At 39.3% G+C, this 23,631-nt stretch overlaps 1 protein-coding gene across 6 annotated transcripts in view; it reads left to right on the forward strand.

The window, feature by feature from the left end:
- The window catches only part of PARK2 (parkin RBR E3 ubiquitin protein ligase), a 1,410,476-nt gene that overhangs the window by 669,906 nt on the left and 716,939 nt on the right, over positions 1–23,631 (forward strand). For 3 of the 6 annotated variants that reach the window (XM_011934975.1, XM_011934977.1, XM_011934978.1), the window contains exon 5: positions 10,998–11,081. The exons of the other annotated variants lie outside the window; for them this stretch is intronic. In XM_011934975.1, coding sequence (XP_011790365.1) covers positions 10,998–11,081 — 84 coding nt within the window. The remainder of the gene's footprint in view (positions 1–10,997; positions 11,082–23,631) is intronic. 6 annotated transcript variants of the gene reach the window in all.

Below are 23,631 nucleotides of genomic sequence, written 5' to 3' on the forward strand. Positions count from 1 at the left end.
CATGTTCTCACTCACAGGTGGGAATTGAACAGTGAGATCACTTGGACACAGGAAGGGGAACATCACACACTGAGGCCTATTGTGGGGAGCGAGGAGGGAGGAGGGATAGCATTAGGAGATATACCTAATGTAAATGATGAGTTGATGGGTGCAGCACACCAACATGGCACATGTATACATATGTAACAAACCTGCACGTTGTGCACATGTACCCTGGAACTTAATAGAAGTATAATAAGATAATGAAATAAAAGAAAAGCAGGTTATAAGCAAAGAGGCCAAAGGTATGTAACGATATTGATATATATTCCAAAAATGTATGTCCATACACATTTCTTGTAGCAAAATCTTAACTTGGTGCCTCTTTTCATAATTAGTAAATTTAGTTACTAATTTCCTACCCACCAGATATGAAAGTGTCCACTATCCTGGCATGATAGTGACATCTGTCTGACATCTGCCTCTGAAGGACAGAGATATAGTTAGCAAGGATATCACTGTATTTCATGGTAAAACAGTAAATAAAAAATGCTTATTTATTTGACATGTATTTTTTAAAACTGTGTCTGAAAAGTAAACAAAACAACAAATACTTCTGTGATAAATTGACTTTGTTACTTTGTAAACTTGTAGCCTTGAACATATCTCTTAGCATCTCCAAACCTTAGTCTCTCCATCTGTAAAACAGGCTTTGGTACTGCCTGCCTTGCTTTGTTTATAGGTCACCAGAGATAAGGTCCATATGGTATTAACTGTGGCTTCTGGCAAGTGGCATATATTCATTATACAATTGCTCTTTTTAGAAAGCTAAGTCATCATGTGCGTGTCACATGTAATCTGCTGAAATAAGTTTGGACTGTAGAACACATTTGGTAAGATTTTCATCAAAATGATCAATGATTTCTTAAAAGTTAGGGTTTTGTGGTCAACTTCTGTAATTGTAAAAACTCATGAACTTATAAATAAGGTTTTATTCCCTGACGTATTATAAGTAATATTTTACTTTTGTCTTCCAATAGACTTGTTTATCTTCCTATGTCAACACCCTCATGTTTGTGAAAGAAAATTCTTGCTGGTTTTTAGATCATAGAATATTGCTGCTGTTTTGTGCGTTCCATTGATTTTTCTATGAAAACAGTTAATTTAATTGTAATAATAGTGACCATTGGGTTTGACAGTGAATATCTTAAAAATTCAAAGTGACAGTGACTTATTTAATGTGAGAGTTCGGTTTTTCTCTCATGTGAAAGTTTAGATCGGTGGTTCAAGGCTGCTATGGCGCTTCACGGTGACAGGAACCCAGACTCTTTCGATATTGTTGCTCTACTGTGTATAACCTTAACTTGTGGTTCAAGATGCACTATGTATATTACAAACAGGTGAGAAAAAAAAGTGGATGAAGAAAAGGACAAGTAGATGTTTCCACAGGACACTTCTGTTGTTCTGCAAATATGATGTATTGTTGTGTAACTCAGTAGATCTCTTTTCATTTCTGAGTCTGTGCTATTGTGTGATACCCCATGGTTTATTCTAGTCACTGTCAAAGGACATTTGCTTGTTTCCAGGTTTGGATTAACCTGAGTAAGGCTGTGATGTTAGATTCATGTATGAGTCTATGTTGCTTGGACCAACACCTTGGAGTGACAGTGCTGAGTCATAGTTTAAATATATGTTTAACATAATAAGAAATTCCAGGGCTGGGCGCTACGGCTCTAGCCTGTAATCCCAACTATGAGAGGCCGAGGCAGGCAGATCTTTTGAGGTCAGGAGTTCCAGACCAGCCTGGCCAATGTGGTGAGACCCCATCTCTCCTAAAAATTCAAAAATTAGCCGGCTGTGTTGGTACATTCCTGTAATCCTAGCTACTCGGAAGGCTGAGGCAGGAGAATCACTTGAACCCAGGAGGCAGAGTTTGCAGTGAGCGGAGATCATGCCACTGCACTCCAGCCTGAGCGACCGAGTGAAACTGTAACAAAAAAAAAAAGAAAATCCAAAACCATTTTCAAATTGGTTGTTTTACATTTCCACCAATTACATTTGAGCGTGTTTGTTAATCTTTATCCTCACTGACATTTAGTATTATGATAGTGGCTAAGATGTGAAATCAAGTGAAATTGTATCTTGTGATTTTAACTTGCATTTCCCTGATTTTTAATGATGTTGAACATCGTTTTATATAATTATTGGCAACTTATACGTCTGTTTTGTGAATAGCCTGTTCAAGTTTTTGCGTATTTTTAACTTATGTGTTTGTGTCTATATTATTAATGTGTTCTTTATTTTAGCTCTTTGTAAGCTCTGAGATTATTTGACAATTATATGTATTATTAATATTTTCCAAGTCTGTGCCTTGTATATTCATATTTTGGTGTTTTTGATGAGCTTTAATATTCATTGAAATTCAATTTATACATTTCTTTATGTGGGGTTAGAGTCTTCTGTGTCCTTACAAGGAAGTTCTACCTGTTCCAAGGTTATCAAGATGTTCCTGTTTGTTTTCTGTATGGAGTGAGATATTTATATTCACTTTTTCAAGCAACATTTGCTACAGAGATTCTCTGTCTCTTATTGAGTTTCCTTGTCATCTTCTCAGTTCATTTTTTTCCTCACCCACTTTATTGAGAATAATTTGTGTAAATAGACTTCCTCCATTTGAAGGGTATAATTTGAGGAGTTCTGACAAGTACATAACAACATAAAGCCACCAGCACAGTCATGATAAAAAACATTTCCATAGCCTCTCTATTTGTCTGCTAGGACTGCCATGACAAAATACCCCAGATTGGAAAGCGTAAACAATAGAAATGTATTTTCTCACATTTTTCTGGCGGCTAGAAGTCTGAGATCAAGTATGTCAGCAGGCTTGGTGTTTTCCGGGGCCCCTGTCCTTAGCTTGCAGATGGCCACCTTCTCCCCATATTTTCACATGGCCTTTCCTCCGTTTTTAAGGACATCAGCCATATTGGATTGGGACTCACCCTAATGACCTCATTTGCACTTAATTACCTCTGTCAAGACCTAGCTCCAAATGCATTCACATTCTGAGGAACTGGGAGTTAGTACTTAAACATAAATTTTGAGGGGATGCAGTTCAGCCCATAACCCCCCAAATAACCCTTATGCGTTTATATAGCCTGTTCCCACTCTGCTCCCACCCCCAAGCGACCTCTGCATTTCATATAAATGGAATCATGCCACATATTCCATGTTTGGCTTCTTTCACTCAGACTAATTCTGAGAATCGCTAATGTTGTTGCATTTATAGGTAACAGGACACTGCTTATTCTTGAGTAGTCATCCAGTGAATAGTTATACCACGTCTTGTCTATCCAGTCAGATGATATATTTCACAGAGATGTGGGTGCCCTCCAGTTTTTATTTTCCATTTGCACCAACAGTGTGTATATTCCAGTTGTTTTACAACTTGTCCGTCTTTGACATGGGCATTTTCAAAAATCTTACTCATTTTAATGGGTGTGATCGGTTCATTTGTAATACCATTTTTTTGTAGCTACTATATAAAGTCTACAAGAAAAGCGATTATTCACTCTTTTTTATAACTGCAATCTCAGGGTTTGAGAGCAACAATAAATATTTGGTAAGTGGATGAATATTTTGGTTTAACGAATTTTTTTTCATTCTTTTTCCTGCTTACTATTTAATGATTGCATTTATTATGCCACTGTTCTAACCATGGCATTGTGCTTAGCTTTGTGAGAGCGTAGGATCTTTAAATCAAATGAAGGAAGATGGATGTTCAGAACAGTGTCAGTGTCTACTATATGACAGAAGGGAGTACATGGTTTAGAAGAATTATAAACAGCATGCTGTAGAAAGTGACATGATCTTGGGGAGGGCTGGATAATAGGGAAATTGAGAAAAAGGTGAATTCAGAAACCCACTGGGCTGTGCGTCCAGATCCCTTGAAACGAGGCTTCTTATTGCTCAGCTTTTACTAAACCAAAAATAACGCTACTCAGGCAGTTCTCTTTTGAGAAATAAGAAATAATACTTGTAACAGTTGCCATTTTTCAAGTCTCTATGTGCCAGACACTGTGTAAAGGCGTCTGTTGTGTTGCCTTTGCACAGTGTTGTTTGTATTTGTGTTGTTTCATTTAATCTTCATGCACACTCTGTGAAGTAGATATTTAATTCCTCACTTTTCAGATGAAGAGTACAAAGTTTGGAATGGGTCCATGCAACTAGCTCGGGAACACATAGCTAGTGATTGGTAGAAATGAAATTCAACAAATTTGTGAACTTCAAAGCTCCTTCTTTGTATCCTTTTGTTACAGACACAGATAAAAAAAAATCAAGGGAAGACTCAAGCTTCTGGGTACAGCTGTTTTCAAGATAGTTTTGCTGTTGTTGTAGTATATCCTTAGTATGATTTACAAAATTATTTTAGTCCCTTACACTTAATTATATGGCTTAAATGTTTGTGAATTATTCAAGAGAATATTTCAAATCCTTCATATATGATGACAAGATGAGATAATAGGGTAGGTATAGTTTAAGTAAAATTACTATTAAATAACGTTTTTCAAAAACTGTAAATGTCATGGTTTACTATTAACATTTTGGAAAATAGAATTAGCAATTTATTTTAAGCATCAATGCATATACTCACATATGATGAGCAGATTATAGCATTTATTTAGATAACTCAAGAAAAGTAATTATTTTGCTTTGTCAATCTGGGCTGTGTCTGAGTAATATTTGAATATGAATTAGCCAGTTACATACTTCAGTTTTCCACTTTACTGGGCATTGAAAGACATAGCCAGAATGGCTTCAGATTATTAGTTCTAGAACTTTTTAAAATACATTTTAAAACCCACATTTTATAGATTTTATCAATGCTTTCCCTCTGTTGGGTAATTTCTCTGTATTTCTGATTTACATGCATCATATAGATGTCTTTAGATAATATTTGCTTCACGCTTTTCTATAGACAGTAAGATTAGTCAGGACCAATCCTCAAATGCCATCTCTGGTTGTCATTTTCCACTTACTGATGCAAACTATTTGATGAATCCCATGATTCAATTGCTGCCTCTCTCTCACTGTCTTCTCGGAATTCTCAGGTCAACAGCACTAAGGTTTTCATTGTAATTTCTCACTTGAGACACAGGACGCACCTACTCGTACAAACATATGAGATTATATGTTAGCCAAAGTGACACCACAATATTAAAAATAAAAAAGTACTTTTCAGCATGAGTTTGGAAATTTTAATTTGCTGTAGATTGGGGTCGGCAAGCTTTTTCTATAAAGGGTCCAACAGTAAATATGATAGGCTGTGTAGGTCATGAGGTCTGTGTTGCAGCAGCTCATTGTAGCATACAAGCAACCATACTCTATGTGGCTATATGCCAATAAAACTTTATGGACACTGAATTTTAAATTTCTCGTGATTTTCATGTGTCATGAAATATTCTTCTTTTTGTGCTTCTCAGCTATCAACAGATATGAAAACATTTCTTAGCACAGAGTCTGTATAAGGTGGGATTTGGCCAGCAGCCAATGGTTTCCTCACCCTGCTAGTGTTGCTAAAATAATTTATATATTTTTCTTGGTTGTAATCATAACTAGGCAAAAAAAAAAAAAAAAAAGAGAATGTTTTCTAAAAACCAGCCAAATTTTTTCTATTGGACTATGTGACATTTTATTGAGATATCTTTCTATAATTCAGTAGCTTTGAGGGATTAAATAGTGGTTTTGGTTCTCCAATTGACATTATTATCATCCATAGCTCCCTTCTACTGCCATGTATTTTTTGCAGAGTTTTTAATCTGAAGACCTTTCTTACTACTATATGAAAACTATTAACTATAAATGCTTTAGCCATGCAACTCTTAAAACATTCTGTTCAATGATTAGGCAATTAAAGTTTTATATTTTCCAAAATTTGACAGGAGCACAGTTAAATCTGCTATTCGTACTATTCACACATTCACACTATTAGTGTGAGTAGCTGCGTAAACCAGCATATCTATTTTACTGTGTTGAAGCCCTAGATTCAAAAGAATTCCATTCAGTTTTACTACTTATACCATGGTGTTATGGTTTGAAATCAAGAAGAATATTGTGAATGAGTTTTCTATAATGTCTCTGAAAACATGAATTTGTCAGATAACATAGCACCTGATGTGACAATTACAGGAATTGTTCCATAAATATTTTAGTTGCTATTTGGGCACTAAAAATTTAAATATGAAAAAATAAATATCTGTGATATGCACAGAAAAGTCTCACTGAATGCTAGACTTTGAGGGTAAGAAGTCTTACTCTGTGAAGCAAAATATAACTGGGACCTAACTTCTGCATTTAATTATTGGTGTTCCTTCTTTTTTTTTTTTTCTTTTTGAGGCAGAGTCTCACTCCGTCTCCCGGGCTGGAGTGCAGTGGCATGATCTCAGCTCACTGCAGTTTCTGCCTCCCGGGTTCAAGTGATTCTCCTCCCTCAGCCTCCCAAATAGCTGAGATTACAGGCACCCGCCACCATGCCCAGCTAATTTTTGTGTTTTATTAAAGACAAGGTTTCACCATGTTGGCCAGGGTGGTCTTGAACTCCTGACCTTAGGTGATCAACCCCCCTCAGCTTCCCAAAGTGCTGGGATTCCAGGCATGAGCTACCATGCCTGGCCTATTAGTCCTTCTTCTTGGCTGTTGCCACGCAGGTGTGTCATTGACCATTGCATGTATCGTGAGTCAGTGAGAAAAAAACTTCAAGAGAAGAGAAGCAGTGTTGTCCTGTTTAGTTAATGGTTAACCACAGTGAAATGGATTTCTTTTAAACCCAGGGACTTTTCGGTGCCTCAGGCACAGTATGGTTCACTAGGAATCGCCACCAACAACAGTATGAGAGCCAGAGCTCGGCACAGGCATCTGGCCAGAGATCACCTTGTTTCCGGAGGCGAGATAACTGCCATCCCAGGGAGCACTGCTCCTGTTAGAGCTGTCAGTCAGGTTACATCACAAGGCCTGACAATTACCTAATCATCCCCTGACTCATTTCAGAATGATGTGACAAGCTTGCAGGAATACATTGAGATGAAAACCAGAAAAAATTAAATTAGATGAGGAAAGGGATCAAAGGAAAGTAATATGAAGCCAAGAGTAATATTAGTAAACGAAGTGTGTATTATAAGTTATGTAAAATTGGGAGAGCCAGTCCACAAATTTGACTCTAAAGTTTTCCTGATTGTCTAAAAATGAGAGAAGTCTGATTTGTTGTGTCCGTAAAGGTAGAACAAACCACAACCTACCGAGAAAAGGACATTAAAACAAACAAAGGGGCAAGACGTGCCCTCTGGGTTCTTGTCAAAGGATTTGCAATTTGCCATGTAATTTGCATGTTACATATATATTTAATAATCATAATTAAAATCCTCTGTTGAATATGGGAATTCAATATAATAAAATAGACATGCTTATTTATCCATACTACTCACACTATTAGTATGAATGTTATGACTATCCAGAAAATAGAAACAAATGTCCCGGGGAATCGATACCATTACAAAGCAGATTTAACTTTGATCCTGTCATATTTTAGAAAATATAAAACCGAAATTGCCTAATCATCATACACAGTGTTCCACGAGTTTTATGGCTAAAGCAATTGTAGTTCAGAGATTTGTATAGGAGTAAGAAATGTCCTCAGATTTGAAAGTGTAATCATTATAGCGGATTGCATTCTAGACACATGGATCTCCACTGAATTTCTCACTTGAAGCTGGAAAAATGAGGCTGATGAATATGATCAAGGTCCTAGGTATCATTTCTTTACCTCTCTTTTATTTCTATGTATTTGTAACTTTTATCAAGTGAATATATGCACATGTTTAAAAATCAAAGGTGCAGATACCCTTATAATAAAAACAACTTGGCAGGTAAGGGAATTCATCACCACTTTTCTCTTTTCTCTCCAGCCTCACTTCTGCCTTCCAATTCCTCACATTTCTGTTTTTACTTTTGTATTGTCCAAGCTGAATAACATGTATATTTTGTTACATAAATCATAATTAACATCCTCTGTTCAGTTTTAATAGCATTACTCTGAAGTTGTTAAAATCACATACGTGTGTGTACATTATCGTGAATATAGTGGGATGTGCAAAGAAAATTAAATGTCTTGTTCTTTGTGACTGATGTGATCTGAATGACGAGCCCTGACCCTCTTATGTGCCAGCAACAACATTGCCTTGATCACCAATCCTATGTCATCATGTCCTGGGCCCCCAAGACCACTTCCCACCTCCAGATTCAGTGATTCACCAGGAGGACCTGCAGGACTTGCCGTGCCTTCACACACATAGCTAAGATTCGCTACAACAAAAGGATGTGAAGCAAGCAGAAAAGGCCTGGGGGGAAAGTTTAAAGCAAAGCACAGGCAAGGCTCTGAGTCTTCCCACAGTGGTCACTCAAGAGGCACTCATTCCCCCAGCAGCCAGTTGTGACAATGCGTGTGAAGTGTTGTCTGCCAGGAAGCTCATCGGAGACTCAGTGCCCAGCAATTTTAGTGGAAACTGGTCATGTAGACACCTCTGCCTGGGGCTTATCAAAATTCCAACCTTGCAGAGGGTGAGAAGATGGTGCGCATAGCCATGGTTCATACAGATAGTTCAGGCTCTGCACACCACCCAGAGCAGTAAGGGAATGATGTGGACACTTCCAAAATTCACATTCCCAGACGCCAGCCAAGGGCCAAGCTTGAAAGCAGACTTTTCAGACCATCGCAGTTTCAGTCCTGCTAGAACTCTTTTCTGCAAACTTACCTCCAGATTAAGCAGTGGCTTTTGGGTTAATGATCAGTGGATCCCAGAGGCAGCTCCCTTTGAGGTTCAGGGTAAAGAGCCTCTGTCAAATGGCTCAGTTTCTTTCAGGCACAGCTCAGGTCTAGAGAAGTGCTCTGCATCCCCTGCTTTTCTCTAGAATAGTGCATGTGTGCATGCATGTGTGTGTGAGTGTATGTAGTATGTGTATGCCTGTGTGCTGTGTGGTATTGTGTGTGTGTGCATGTGTGTGTGGTGTGTTTATGCATGTGTGGTGTGTCTTGGTGTGCATGCATGTGTGTGGGTATATGTGTGTGGGGTGTGTTAGGTGTTTGGGGTGTGAAGAATGTGTGTGCACATGTACATATGTGGTGTGTTTATGCATGTGTGGTGCGTGGCATGCTGTGTGCATGCATGCCTGTGTGCGTGCTTTCCTGACTGTGTGTGTGACTGTGTGGCATGCATGTGTGTGTGCACACATGTAATGGTGAAGGAGGGAGGGAGGGAGCACTCTTGTGGTCTAGCAGTGGTGGCTGTGAACCCCTGCCCACCTCCCACGGTATTTTCCCCAGCATCTCCTACAAGGTGGCAGGGCGGCTCTGTGCTGGTTCCTGAAGCAGAGATGGGTCTTGTGATGACTGATTGAGCTCCTACAACTTAAACACTGGCTTGGGTCCAAACGTTGTGGGTAGTAAAATCACCACAGCCTCTGCCCCTGAGTCCTAACCTTCTGCCTTGCACTGGGCACTGGACTCATACCACGTCTCCTGAAAGCTCTGTCCCTCTCCTCCAGCCCTTGATGCCACCCTCCCACCCCGTTCCTTCTGTGTCACAGCTGGGGAGACACCCCACGTCTCACTCCGCCCCTCCCGTGGCCGCCTCGCTGCTCCACCCACGGGGAGGAGGTCCAGGCTGCCACTTGGGCTTTTCCTCAGGCATCCGATGGTTTCCTGAACCCTGAGCCCTGACAGACAGACAAGTCAACTTTCCAACTTGTATCTCCCCAAGCCGCTTTTTCCCGTTCTCCCATTTAATTGATCATTAGGTCAGACACACAGAATTTTAGGTTGAAATTGAAGGTATTGCTACAATTTAAAAATTCTGTTTTGATTTTTGTTTCCAAGTAGATGATCTGAACTTTCTGTTTAGAAGATTTGAGGATCTGGAAATTTGCTGCTCCTGATCCCCTGTGCCCTCTCCCCTATCGGCCTTTTTTTTTTTTTTTGAGATGGAGTCTTGCTATGTCTCCCAGCCTGGAGTGCAGTGGCACAGTCTCGGCTCACCGCAACCTCTGCCTCCTGCGTTCAAGCGATTCTCCTACCTCGGCCTCCTGAGTAGCTGTGATTACAGGCGTGCGCCACCACAACCAGCTAATTTTTGTATTTTTAGTACAGACAGGGTGTTGCCATCTTGGCCAGGCTGGTCTCGAACTCCTGACCTCAGGTGATCCGCCCCCTTCAACCTCCCAAAGTGCTGAGATTACAGGCATAAGCCACCGCCTACAGCCCGATTTCTTAAAATGTAGTCCAAAAATTATGAGCCAGTTGAATGCTTGTGATGCTTTTTACTGGTTTGCTTTCCAAGAGGAATGCAATAATTGACACTGATATTTCATTTTAAGTGATCTTCTCTAATTTAAAAGAAGTGTTGCTGTTATTTGAATTTTTATTTCTTTGATGCCTAGGAAAGTTTGCTGAGCACTCCCTTAATGCCAGGCCCTTCTCTAGGTGTTAGGATGTCTGAGGGAACAGAGTAGACCAAGTTGGGTTTTGTGTAGCTGTGGTCAGTAGGGTCAGACAGCCCTTGCTCTGTGCTGGGCCACTGCATGGTGCGGTTGGGCGGGACGGTGGTGATAATTATTATGAAGCAAAGGAAGCCTGGAAGGGCAGACAGAGAAGTGGAGCAAAGTCAGGGATGGCCTTTCTAGCAAGGCAGCATTTAACCTCAGCCCTAGGGGAAGCTACAAGTGGAAAATGAACACATTTGGAGCAAAATGTCAAATATAGTCTTTGTATATTGATGAATGTAGTTTTGACCTAGCAGATCTGCTGAAAGGGTCAGGAGGAACCCCAGAGTCTGCAGACCACACTTTGGAAATTGGACCCCACGAATTTCACTATTATGTTGTAATACAAGCGGACATAGTTTAGAAAATGTCTTAAGAAGAACATTTCTATTATAACTCATATAATAATATATTGTTGTTTTTTCCCAAAGGGTCCATCTTGCTGGGATGATGTTTTAATTCCAAACCGGATGAATGGTGAATGCCAATCCCCAAACTGCCCTGGGACTACTGCAGTAAGTACCTGGTCGCATTCATTCCTCTTATTGCGAGAAAATGATGGCATCTTCACTGTTTGCTAGGAAATTAGAGACAAAAATGTCAACTGACTGTTCTTCCATCTAATAATGTTTACCAAAATTGTTATGATATTCAAATATGTTAATTACATTCACCAAAAATCCAACCTGTGACCCTGCCTTCCAGGGTCGCTTTCCTAGTGACTTAACAATTTTGGGGACCATGTAGAAATGTGTCAATTTTAACTCCTTACAAAGTTACATCCATAGAAAGAAAAGGAAATGTAAGAGAAGGAGAGCCAGTTCAGAGCTTCCAAAAGAAAAATAACAAAAGAATAAGATTCACCTTTTTTCCTGCTCCAGTGATATTTTATGTTTATATTCTCCATAATTAAAAATTGATTTTTTTTTCTGCTTTATCTCCTCTACCTTTCTTTAGTAGTTTTCTGACATAGTGGACTATTACAAAATATAGTATGGGTGGCCAGCTGTGTAATCGAATTACCATCCTCTGTTCTTTGTTATCCTTTCTCTCTTTGCAAGTATATGCCGTATGTTTCATAGACAGCAGATATTTCCTTAAAGAATCCCTAAGTTCTGAATTTATTTGTTTATTTGTTTGTTTATTTATTTATTTATTTTTGAGTCAGAGTCTTGCTTTGTTGCCCAGGCTGGAGTGCAGTGGCGCAATCTCGGCTCACTGCAAGCCGCGCCTCCTGGGTTCACGCCATTCTCCTGCCTCAGCCTCCCGAGTACCTGGGACTACAGGTGCCCGCCAGCACCCCCGGCTAATTTTGTTTTTGTATTTTAAGTGGAGACGCGGTTTCACCGTGTTAGCCAGGATGGTCTCGATCGCCTGACCTCATGATCTGCCCGCCTCGGCCTCCCAAAGTGCTGGGATTACAGGCTTGAGCCACCACACCCGGCCGCTCTGAAATTATTTTTAAGATAATTGTGTTATTATGGTCATGTTTAACATGTATATTGTTGTATTTTTTTTTAACCTCAAAACTCGCTGGCTCCATCGTAATCTGACTGTATACATTTCCTGAGTTGTAAATACTGTTATGGTGCCAACACAAATGTCAGCGTCAGTTCCCAAACTGTCAGAGCCAGCTGGCCATTCAAATCTTCTCTAAGGAACAGAGTCTGTCAACAGCAACAGGTACCGTGTTTGAGCGAGAATCATTAGAGGAGCTTTCTCTCACCAATCTGCTGGCTGATCGGAAGGATACCAAGATAGCAGTGGGCAGCAATAAACAGTCACTGTCCACCAGACTAGGGCTAGGGGCTATGGACAGATTTTTATTCATCCCAATCCTGAAGAAAGAAATCCTGAAGAAAAATAATGACTTGTATGTCACTCACAGATTTTTGAGACATCACACAGTCTTGCCAGTTTCCCACTGGGATGAAGTTAAAGTGCATATTTCCTAGGGCTACATTCTTAAGTATAATTACATACCTTTACATGTATACAAATGTAATATGTATATATTATAGCATACATAATATGTAGATATAATTACATCTAATAGTGCAATTATATATACGTCTCTGTTTCCACAGATACATATGTGTGATACATATATACATACATACAATCTTGCCCTGAAAAACTTGTAAGTACAACCCGATGGGTTTATGCTTACAAGTTTTTAGGGTCAACATGATATGTATGTATAGGGTATACATATATACAACAGTATATGTATAATGTTTGAGTTATATCTGTAACTGAAACCTGAGTTTGGGGCCAATATTCACTCTTCCTGTGTGGCACTGAAAGTCCTGGGTCTGGGATGTTGTTTAATGCAGTCGGTCATGAGTTGTAGTCCTGGGTACTGGGCTGAGAGTAGCCCAAATCCTCTAGGAGCCCTGTCTTTCAAAGGAGTCCTGAAATGATTTTCCCAGTCAGTATTTTAAGGAACATAAACTAACAATCAGAAAAATCACAAAATATATGTGGAAACAAGCCATGGTGAATAAGAGTGAGCAGAATTCAAAACAGTAAAGAACATAGAAATTGAAATCATCAAGGATAGAGTATAAGGATGCTTAATATGTTTAAAAAATAAAACTGTATAAGACAAAGATTAAAAAAAAAAAAAGAAAACTATTGGAAATATCCAGTCGAATTAAACAAGCACATACACCTGAAATTCTAGAATTATATATAAATTTTAATAATTGACACAAAGTTTACTAAATGGGCTGAACAGCAAATAAGACATAGCTAAAAAGAGAAAATAGAACTTAGATCTGAAATTTGACCTGAAAAAAAATTATCCTAAATGCTGCCAGAACATAAGAGTAGATTTAAAATATAAAAGAGAACTTAAAAAACATGGAAGATGATAGAATTTGATAATACAATCATTCCTCTCTACAGCCATACCACCCTGAATACGCCTGATCTCATCTGATAATACAGTCATTCCAAGTATCTTTGGGGGATTTGTTCTAGGGCACCTTCTGCCCACTTTGGATACCACAGTCCACAAATAAGGGGACTCATAGGCTGTTTGAAGCCATCACAGCTGTCACATAGAGACTTTAAATACCATGGGGCAAGGAAGCCTTGCCCAGAAGCTTCCAGCTGACACCCCTTGATACCCTTGTCCAGATTAGGCCAATTCTGTGCACAGGACAGTCTGGATTCACTCCAGGGTAGTGTGGGTGACACTAGAGGCTGCATTCTTTGATCATGTGGGGGGGGGCAGCTGCCCCACCAGGATGGAGCGGAAGGAAGGCTTCTTCCCATCAGCCCTATGGGTGACAACTACCCCTGGGTTCCAGGGAAGGTCAGATAGTACATCATTGTCCCCGAAGGCCTCACACCTCTGTGGCCCTTGAGGCCACCCCATGGCCCTTGGCACGGGTGCTCTGGACATGGGGTTGCATCATGACCAAAGGCTTTCTCACAAAGGCCACGCTCCTGCTTGCCTCTCAGGTGGGGGCACATTGTTCCTGAACAAGGATGAGGAGGCACGTGCATAGCAAACCTAAGACCATGTGTGGTGTGCACTCCCGAGTGTGTATCTGCGGCGGAAAACTGGCTGTGCTCATGAGGCCTATTAGCCTATGAAGTTCCCGGTGACAAATGAAGCTTCTTCACACTCATTGCACTCACCAGGCATCTCTCCAGTGTGAGCATTCATGATGCTTAAGGCCTGAGCGTGGCTGAAGCGTCTCTCATAGGTGGCCTCTCCTGGGTGTGAGTTCTCCATGCTGAGTGAGTGGGAACTTTCTCAGCCTGGCTTCCCCAACAAATCCCTTCTGTGGTGTGGACTTGGGAATTCTGAAGGAGGTGACAGCTTTGGCTCCAAGTTTCTTCATCTTCCCTGCACTCAAAAGACCTTTCCTCGCATAGAAGATCCTGGTGCCAAATGAGGGGGGAGTTTTGGACGCTTTCTTGTCTTTGTAGCACTTGTAGGACATGTATAGTTCCTCACACTTGTAACACATATGGGACTTGCCTGGTGAATTTTCTGGCAGTAAATAATGGCTGCTGCTTCTCAAGACCTTTCCAAACACCATGCGTTTATAGGTTCACGGCTGGGCCTCCCTGTCTTCGCTGTATTCGAGTCCTTGCTGTTCAGTACCCTGGCCCCTCATCAATTCCAGCTGTGTGGCCACAGTGGTTGCGGGGAGCGGGGAGTGGCCTCAACTCCCAGTGAGGGCTTGAGTTCAAAAGTCTTCAGTACTCTGCATGGACCATGCTCCTCTGGGCCTAGTAGAAAGCCCCTTCTCCAGGAGAGCAGCCAGCTATGCCCTCAGAGGTCATGGTCCCTGTGCCAAGGTCATTATCTTCCTCACCCTAATTGGAACCTCAGGCTGGGGACCTCCTGGGAAGCAATTCCTGGACCAGTCACCTGGTTAGTCTAGTCATTGTCAACATTAAACCCTCAAAGTTAGAGGTGAACCTCCATTGTCTAGTACAACCATTCAAAGGATTGAACTAAAATACAAAATGCCAAATTGGGAGACGGAAAAAAAAAAGAAAAGAGAGGAGGTGAAATATAGGAAAGTGGAACAACTTAAGTAGCACACACAAAAATGGCACAAGTAAAACCTCATGTAACAGAAAGGAAAAGAAATGGAAATGCACTAACTGAAGTTTAAAAGACAATGACTCTTAGACTGGGTTAAAGGAAGAGAATCTAGCTTTACGCAGGTTACAAAAGACATACCTAAAAGAGGTGAGCAGAAAAACATCAAAAGTAAAAGAATGGAAGGTAATAATCTAGGCAAGTATTAACTCAAGGATGCTGTTGAAACCGTTTTAATTGCACATAAAATAGATTCTTAGGGGAGGGTGGAAACATTACTAAAAAAGAGACTTTCAAGATTTTGAGGAAAAATATGTTCAGAATCCCAGGAAAAAGAGACTTTTGAGGTTCTGGGGATAGAAACGTTTAGTAACCCAGGAAGATAAAGCAGTTTAAAATGGTATGATCTTAGTAACACGGATTCAAAATGTACTAAGGAAACATTGTCAGAATTAACAAAATACGTGGATAAATGTAACACCATGGTGGGAGAGAGAGTAACATAGCTCTCTGCAGAGTTGGAGGCTCCTGCAGTACAAGCTTAGGAAGGATGCATCTGGTTCATACTACCAGTGAGCCCACGACATCAGGATAGAGTCACTTGGCAACTGGAGGATATCAACAACTGATCCTGTTTTAGGACCTCAAGAAATTTAAATATCAATAGCAAAAATATAACTCTAAAAATCTGTTACACGTGGACATGCAAATCACTGAGTCAATGTAAAGATCTAAATGGAAATAAGGGAACAAGCAACAATGAAAGGGTACCACAAAGCAGATATTTTGGAGTACAGCTAAATTTGTATTTAAACAGGGAATTCAGCATCATAAATATCTCAAAGATATTTTTATCAAGGTAGGAAAAGGAAGCATCATATCCACCTATATTTTTTCTGCCATATTTAATAAACACCAACTAAACGTCTGTGAAGTGAAGGGACTGAGGGTGACCGGACTAACCATATCAATAGCTAGCCCAAGTTCAGTGCTTAGTGTGAGCTGAACTCTTTCACTCTCTCTTAAAACCATTTTTCTGGATCACGTTTTCCCAATGCAGCTAAATATAAACTCTGACTCCTGTATTTTCTAAAGTCAAGGTTTTGACGGTATTTTGGACCCTATATATAATTTATTTTATGTATTTTAAGTTTATTAAAATTTTGAATTTCTATCACTTAGACAAAATATCCATGTACTTAGAATTTAAAATAGCAGCAATCCTAATATATTCTTAATTAATTTTTATACACTTAAAGATAATCTTAGTAGATCATTTTAAATAGCAGTAAAATTTACCCTTGGTTTTTAAGAGTGCAAATACAAACTTGACCCTAACTCTCCTATAGACAGAGAAACCTGAACCCAATTCAGCTGTACGCTAATCGCTGTTATTTTAGGAGGGCGCATACTATTTGTTCTTATCTCTTTATAAAAAGAATTCCAGTCAGCTCAAAGGATATAGGCTTGAGATTAAAAAGGGGATGAAATCAATTAGGATTTTCTCCATTAGTGAAACTAACTTGACTTCAGATATGGCATCAGACTTTAGTTATTCTGTGTCAATCTTCATTTTGTAATTTACCTATGATACCTTAAACCAAGCTTGTTCAACCTGCGGCACTGTATGTCGCCAAGGATAGCTTTGAATGTGGCCTGACACAAATTTGTAAACTCTCTTATGAGATTTTTTTTGTGTGATTTTTTTTTTTTTCAGTTCATCAGCTATTTTTAATGTTAGTGTATTTTATGTGTGACCCGAGACAATTCTTCTTCGTCCTATGTGACCCAGGGAAGCCAGAAGATTGGACACACTGTCCTTAAGAACTTCAGAGCAATAATTTGTGTTTGCATGTGTACTGGGGGATGTGTGTTTCTCTTACTGGGGCACACAGAGACTAAGGAAAACCCCAGAGTTCTAGTGTCTGAGCATTATTTCTGAGTTCTGAATCGTAACTTGTAACACTGAGCTCCGCTGTCATCAAACGCTCCCCTCCGAGACCTCTGGCTTTGGCTGTGCTTTTCTGGTAATGAGGAGCCCGTTAGCCAAGCGCAGGAACCTTGCCTGTTCTTTCACACCTGACAGTCAGTCACACAGTAGGGCTTAGGATGGGGGAATTTCCTCAAATAAAAAAGAAAGAAAATTTAAATGATCTCTTCAAAGTAATAAATGACTTTAAAGTTCATTTCAAATAAATTCTTGTGGAGGGGTGTTGATTTCCTACTGCACAACCTATCATATTTTTTATATATCATATATTTTTGAGAGGCAGAATTTACCTGAAGTGTTATGTAAAATAATATTTTCTTTTTTAGATTATTTGATTTTGACTGGAGTTCAACTCTTATACATCAAACATTTTTTTTTCTTATCAGAAGCAGTAGCGTAGGACCTCTTACAATAACTCCAAGATTTATTTCAAATGAAATTAGATACTTAAAACTATCCCCTGAACTGTAATAAATAATGTAGGTATTAAACTCAGTATAATAAATAGAGTGTTTTCATCTTATTCAACATGCAATCTATTTTTCACACTTTCTCCCTCTTAGGCTCAGTATATGCCAACTGGAACATTAGTTTGAATACAAGTTAATATTCATGGTCTGTACCTCTGATTTCATGTTCTTGAGAGATGTTAACTGAAACAAAATTAATAGCAAATACGTCTCCTAATACTGAGCAATTTTGATTTATGTTAGAAGTCATTTCCATATTTTATGTCCAAAAAGTTTCTTAAACATGTTTTAGTTTGATCAAATTACTATCCTCCAAGGAGTCTGCATTTCTTTTGTTTGTTTTTATTGTTGTTTTAGACTTCATTAGAATCACCGAAAATGAGACTCAGAATTTCTCAGGATGGTTTCATGTGTGAACTGTATGTTTGTTTCTTTGTTTGTTTGTTTGTTTTCTGGTATCTAATAACAATAAAAGGTTGGTTTGCTTTTGTTTTTAAAAAACGACCTTGGATTGAAAAGTGTCCCTGAGATAGTCACAAATGACGGTCTTTAATTGCACTTCGTGGGAGCTGTGGTCTCCATATTCTCATGTTGCCCATGCTCGTCTGCACTGTGTAATAACTATCAGCACAAACATCTCCAAATATATATTTAAGCAATTCCAGCTTTTGTGACTCTTCAGGGGTCCCATTGTGGTCAAAGGGCAACTGGACACTTAAATGTAGAGAGTAGAAAATGAAAACAGAGGCAAAAGACAAATGGACTCATTCACTCCCCTTTTCCTTTGTGCCCTGGTGTTTGGCTGAAGAGAAATGCTCTGCCTGCCCTTACATTGTTCTCCACAGTCATATTTTCTTAATTCCAAACAAAATTGAATTGGAAAAACTTTGAAGTTAAACTCAGATTATGATTGAATGGTGTCTAAGCGTGACAAAGTGTTCTCTGTTGTCTGACATGCAATTTGGGGTGACAAACTAGAAAGTTTTCTTAGAACATTTTTCAAAAACCCGATCCAGCATTCAGACTCAAGGACAGCTTATTTCTAAACCAAGTTTTGAGTACTTGATAACAAAAAGTTTCTTGTTCTTTTTTGAATGGTTAAGGTTAAAATTAGAAGATAGAATTTTTTTTTTTTTTACAGAATTAGTTTAAATCTTACAAATCTGAATAAAAATTTCATTGATATATGAAAACATATTAGTTGCCATGAAAAACAGTGTCCATTTTTTAAGCGTGCTATAAAAATTAAGGTAATATTTTAAGAACTTCTGAAAATCTTTGAGGGTATGAACCCTAACCTCAATTTAGTTCTCCTTTTTCTGTGAGATAACCATGACATAACTTCTTTTTCATCAGGGCTCTTTTATAACTTGGTGGAAAACTGAATTAACAGCCATCTTCATGGTAGTGTTAAGACTCCTTGTAAACTGCTACATGAAAAATTAATCTCCAGAGAAAGAAAACCAGGTGCCGGAATCAGTGTGCCTGTAGCAGAGAATCTGCACATGTCAAATAACAGTGTCCACACTGCTATCACAGAACACGACCTTGGTTTAGTCTATGACGCCATCTTTCCTGCAATATGCAGCTTCCAAAATATGTTTTTTAACTGTCGAAGATGCTTCTTGCTTCCCTGTTCCAGGAAACTCCTAGTCAAGGTGAATGTCAGCTGTTTTTTACACTTGATAATCTGTGATTCTCTATTCTATAGAATACTTTGCATCATACTTTATATACAGTAGAACAAAATCATGCATATTACTACAACATACTCAAATATGAGGAATTCAAAACCTGTTTATAAACCCCAGAGGCTTCAAAAGTCTTACTTCTTCATTTGTTTTGCCTTTCCATAGAATGATTCACAAGTCAAACGTGTCAGTCCGAGGCTGTATTGATGGTTGCACTGCAGGTTTAGACAAAGGCCCTGACAACAAAGAAACAACCAATCACTTTATCTCAATTACTCAGAAAGAGGTGTGCTTCTAGACCACTAGGTTTTAGAATAGGAGAGAGTATATATCGATCTACCGGAGAAGATAGCAATAGATACAAAAAAAGATAATTTCAAATAGATTTATAAATGAGATTCTGAGACCCAGAGCAAAGAAAGATTAAATACTGCTGTAAGCATTCCCGAATGTTTCAATCGGGATGGTAGATTAGACCCAGATGGAAATATCAGGGATTAGAGATAGGAGGTCACTCTGAGATAGCCTCAGTGCAGATACACAGGAGCCTAATGGAGTGAGAAGAATAGAAGGAAGACGTGAGAGTAATGGGCCAAGAGATTGAGGCCTGCTTCTTGGCCGGGAAACAGCCCTCCTGGTCCTTCCAGCAGGTGATTGATGGCTCCCGGGGACGCGTACTTCATCATGCCTTGATGGCGGTCATTAAGAAGCTATCATCTCTCTTACTCAGGTCAAACTAGCTCTCAAAAAGTTATCAAGAGCCACAGTAAAATTTAGTTTTTAAGATATATGTGGCAAAAATCCTTTAAAGCCAGTTTACCATACTTTAAATTTAGAATGGAAATTATAAGCATATGGAGAATCAAATCACAACTGAGACGATGTCATGTGCTGTTGACCCACATGTGGTGAAACACTCCTTTCCACTAATGTTTCTTGAAGAAAGGACCATAGTTTGGGATCTTCGGATCATCTGAGCTTCCTCAAGTAGGCAGTTGTCATTCCCCTTAATACTCAGGGCTTGGGAAAATAACTTCAGTGGTGATCATCTTACGTGAGTATTATTTACAAGGTACAGAGAAAGTGTTTATGTTTCAAGAGTGGAAAAGCAAAAGATCATTTTTAAAATTTGCATCTTTCCATTGAAAGAAATGTAGATAATTTTTATAACACATTGATTTGTGCTAGTCACTATGCAGAAAACAAAGACTGACCTTCAGGATGTAGGAATCTAGCTGAGTAGAAAAGACTTCACAGAAATCACTGCAATTCAGATTCCGCAGAGCAAGGAAAAAGCTTACCAAGCATTTCTTCTGTGCCAAGCATTAGGATAGAAAAATGAGTACTGAATTCATTGCTTTCATAGTGTTTGGGAAAAATTGGGGATGGAGTGAAACATGTAAGCAAACGATGATTTTTATACCAGGACCTAAATGCTGATAAGGCTGGATGTGAAGGACCGTGCAAGGACTTCCCTGTGAACAGGGCAGAGAAATAACACAAGTTAGTATTTCATAAGTGACATGAAACATGCACAGAAAGTGCTTATGGGGTTCAGAAAACACAAAGGTGATCAAAGAGGACTTCATGGAGGAGGTGAGGCCCAAGGGGTGGGTGGTGGGATTTTCACAGGTGGTGATGTTGGCAAGGTTGGAAACATTTTGTGAGGTACAGGAAATGACAGGAATAAAGGAATAGAAAATTAAGGTTGATGCATTCCCTAATCCTACTGGCCACTTGTTCTGTGCCAGACAGTCCTCTCAGCTCCAGTGTATAAAATCAACATTCCCTGCTTTGATGGAGCTCTGCCCAGTCCTGATGACCTTGGACTTGTCAAGAAGGAAGATGAGAAAGAAAATAGGATGTTAAAAGGCCGTGAAACAGGGCGGCTGCCTGGAATCTACCCTGGGGAAATTAGAGGCTGAACTGAGATGCACAGGCTGAGCTACATTGATGACTGGGGGTTGAGGACATGCCCAGCAGGGAGGAGGCTCCTACAGGAACTCCGCAGCAGCCAGCAGGGAACTGCTCTGGGAAGCACCCGGGAGGTGCTGGTGGCTGAGAAACAGAGGTGGTGCATTACTTCCTTTTCGTTTGTTCGTTCCTGTTTGGGGGTTTCTACTAGAAGTTCATTAGCATAATAGACGTAATCTCAGCATGTTGAAGTTGAGGTGTTTTGAAGGTTGAGACAGCAGTTGCGCAGTCCGTAGTGTGGCTGTGGAGGAACAATGGCCTAAGGAACAAAAAGAGTAAAAGAGGATCTTAAAGGGAACAAAAACAAAAGATTATTTTGTACAATTTTTTCTGCCTTCCTTGCATCCCTGGCAAAGTGTGAATAAAGGTAAATTAGAATTGGCATTTTGCCTTCCCTGAAACTCAGAACACAACATACAAATGAGGTGTTCATTTAGAACTGGGTAGAAGTGCCACTCTTGTCTTGTATTTATTGGGTTATTCACATCAGCCATCTGGTGGTCTTCTGTCTTGACAGTTCGTGTTTCTCCAGTGTGTTCCTCAGTGGGAATCTGCTTAGTGGTTGATTGAAATTCTGTCTTTATCAGCAACTCTCTGTTATCTATAATCGCTGGAAATGGACGATCCAGTATGAAGGTTTTCCTGCCTTTCTCTTCCTACTGCTTCCTTCTTGTCAACCTTCCTAGAAAACTGAGGACCCTTTTTTGTTGCCATTACCTTTTCAAAATATTAGAGGGGTGACAAAATGGGTTACTATGTAAAGTGAACTTTGAGACTATCTGAGATTTCATCCTTTCCAAGGGACAATTGAGTCGATAGCAACTATACGCTGGACAGTTTGAGAAGCTGGATTGAGAGTTCAGGAGTCTGTCTGTAACTCCTTCTCCTTCTAGGTCCATGTCCATTGACCTCTGTTCATCTCCATTTGTCCATTTGTGAAGGAAAGACTGCACATCAGTGAATTTTGAAATGCCACTGATCATTTATGCAGAAACAGGACTCAGTGAAGCTTCCTTGGCTTTCAAAACTGAAGGATGTTCTGTTGGGATCATCTAACTGTGTATCTGAAGATTTTTCTTATTCAAAAACGTCTCTATTTTCTGAATCCTAGCATTGTCATTTTTTCCTCAGGGTTATTGATATGGTTTGGCTATGTCCCCACCCAAATCTCAACTTGTATTGTGTCTCCCAAAATTCCCATGTGTTGCTGGAGGGACCCAGGGAGAGGTCATTGAATCATGTTGGCTGGTCTTTCCTGTGCTATTATCATGATGGTGAATAAGTCTCATGAGATCTGATGGGTTTATCAGGGGTTTCTGCTTTTGCTTCTTCCTCATTTTTCTCTTGTCACCGCCATGTAAGAAGTGCCTTTCACTTCCTGCCATGATTCTGAGGCCTCGCCAGTCATGTGGAACTGTAAGTCCAGTGAAGTCTCTTTTTCTTCCTGGTTTCGGGTGTGTCTTTTTCAGCAGCATGAAAATGGACTAACAGTTATCTAACTTACTAATTTCTTACCTGCCTTATGGAAATGAACTATTTTAACAATCAAAGAACCATTTCTCCATGTGCTTCCATCATTTTATTAAAACTTATACTGATGTTTACAAGAATTATAAGTGCCATTAAGTAATTTTATATTAAGCAATTAGAACTCATATTACTTAGCACAATGTACAAAATATGAAGATCCTTTAGAGAATCAGTTCTAATTTAGTATTTAATAGTGAGTAGTATTAATTATTATAAGGCATGCATTTAAATGTGGATATTTTGTTGATAGAACAATGAAAATATTTTAAATGCATTCAATGCTTAAAAGGGCTATGGTTCAGCCAGGCACAGTGGGCCATGCCTATAACCCCACCATTTTGGGAGGCCAAGGCAGTAGAATTGTTTGAGCCCAGGAGTTTGAGACCAGCCTAGGCAACATTATGAGACCCCATCTCTCTGAAAAATGAAAAAAAAATTAGCTGGGTACATGCCTGTCATCTCAGCTATTTGGGAGGCTGAGGTGGGAGGATTGCTTGAGCCCAGGAGGTGGAGTTTGTAGTGGGCTGAGATTGGCCTCTGCACTGCAGCCTGGGCAACATAGCAAGACTGTGTCTCAAAAAAAAAAAAAAGGACTATAGTTCAGTCATGAACCATAGTCAGTGCATTTTTCTCCATTTATCTTTGCTTTTATTTAAGTAAAAGAAATGTTTATTTCATTTATGTTATTATAATTCTTGTGAACATCTTACAAATGCATATTTGCTTTTATTTAAATGAATATATTTCATTTATATATTTATAAATTTCTTAATTCATTTCATCACTGTTATATTTTTTAACTGTTGAACTTTTTTATATTACACCTTAATCCTAAATATA

This window comes from Colobus angolensis, unplaced genomic scaffold (assembly GCF_000951035.1).
Source record: "Colobus angolensis palliatus isolate OR3802 unplaced genomic scaffold, Cang.pa_1.0 Scaffold14, whole genome shotgun sequence".
Classification (NCBI taxonomy): domain Eukaryota; kingdom Metazoa; phylum Chordata; class Mammalia; order Primates; family Cercopithecidae; genus Colobus; species Colobus angolensis.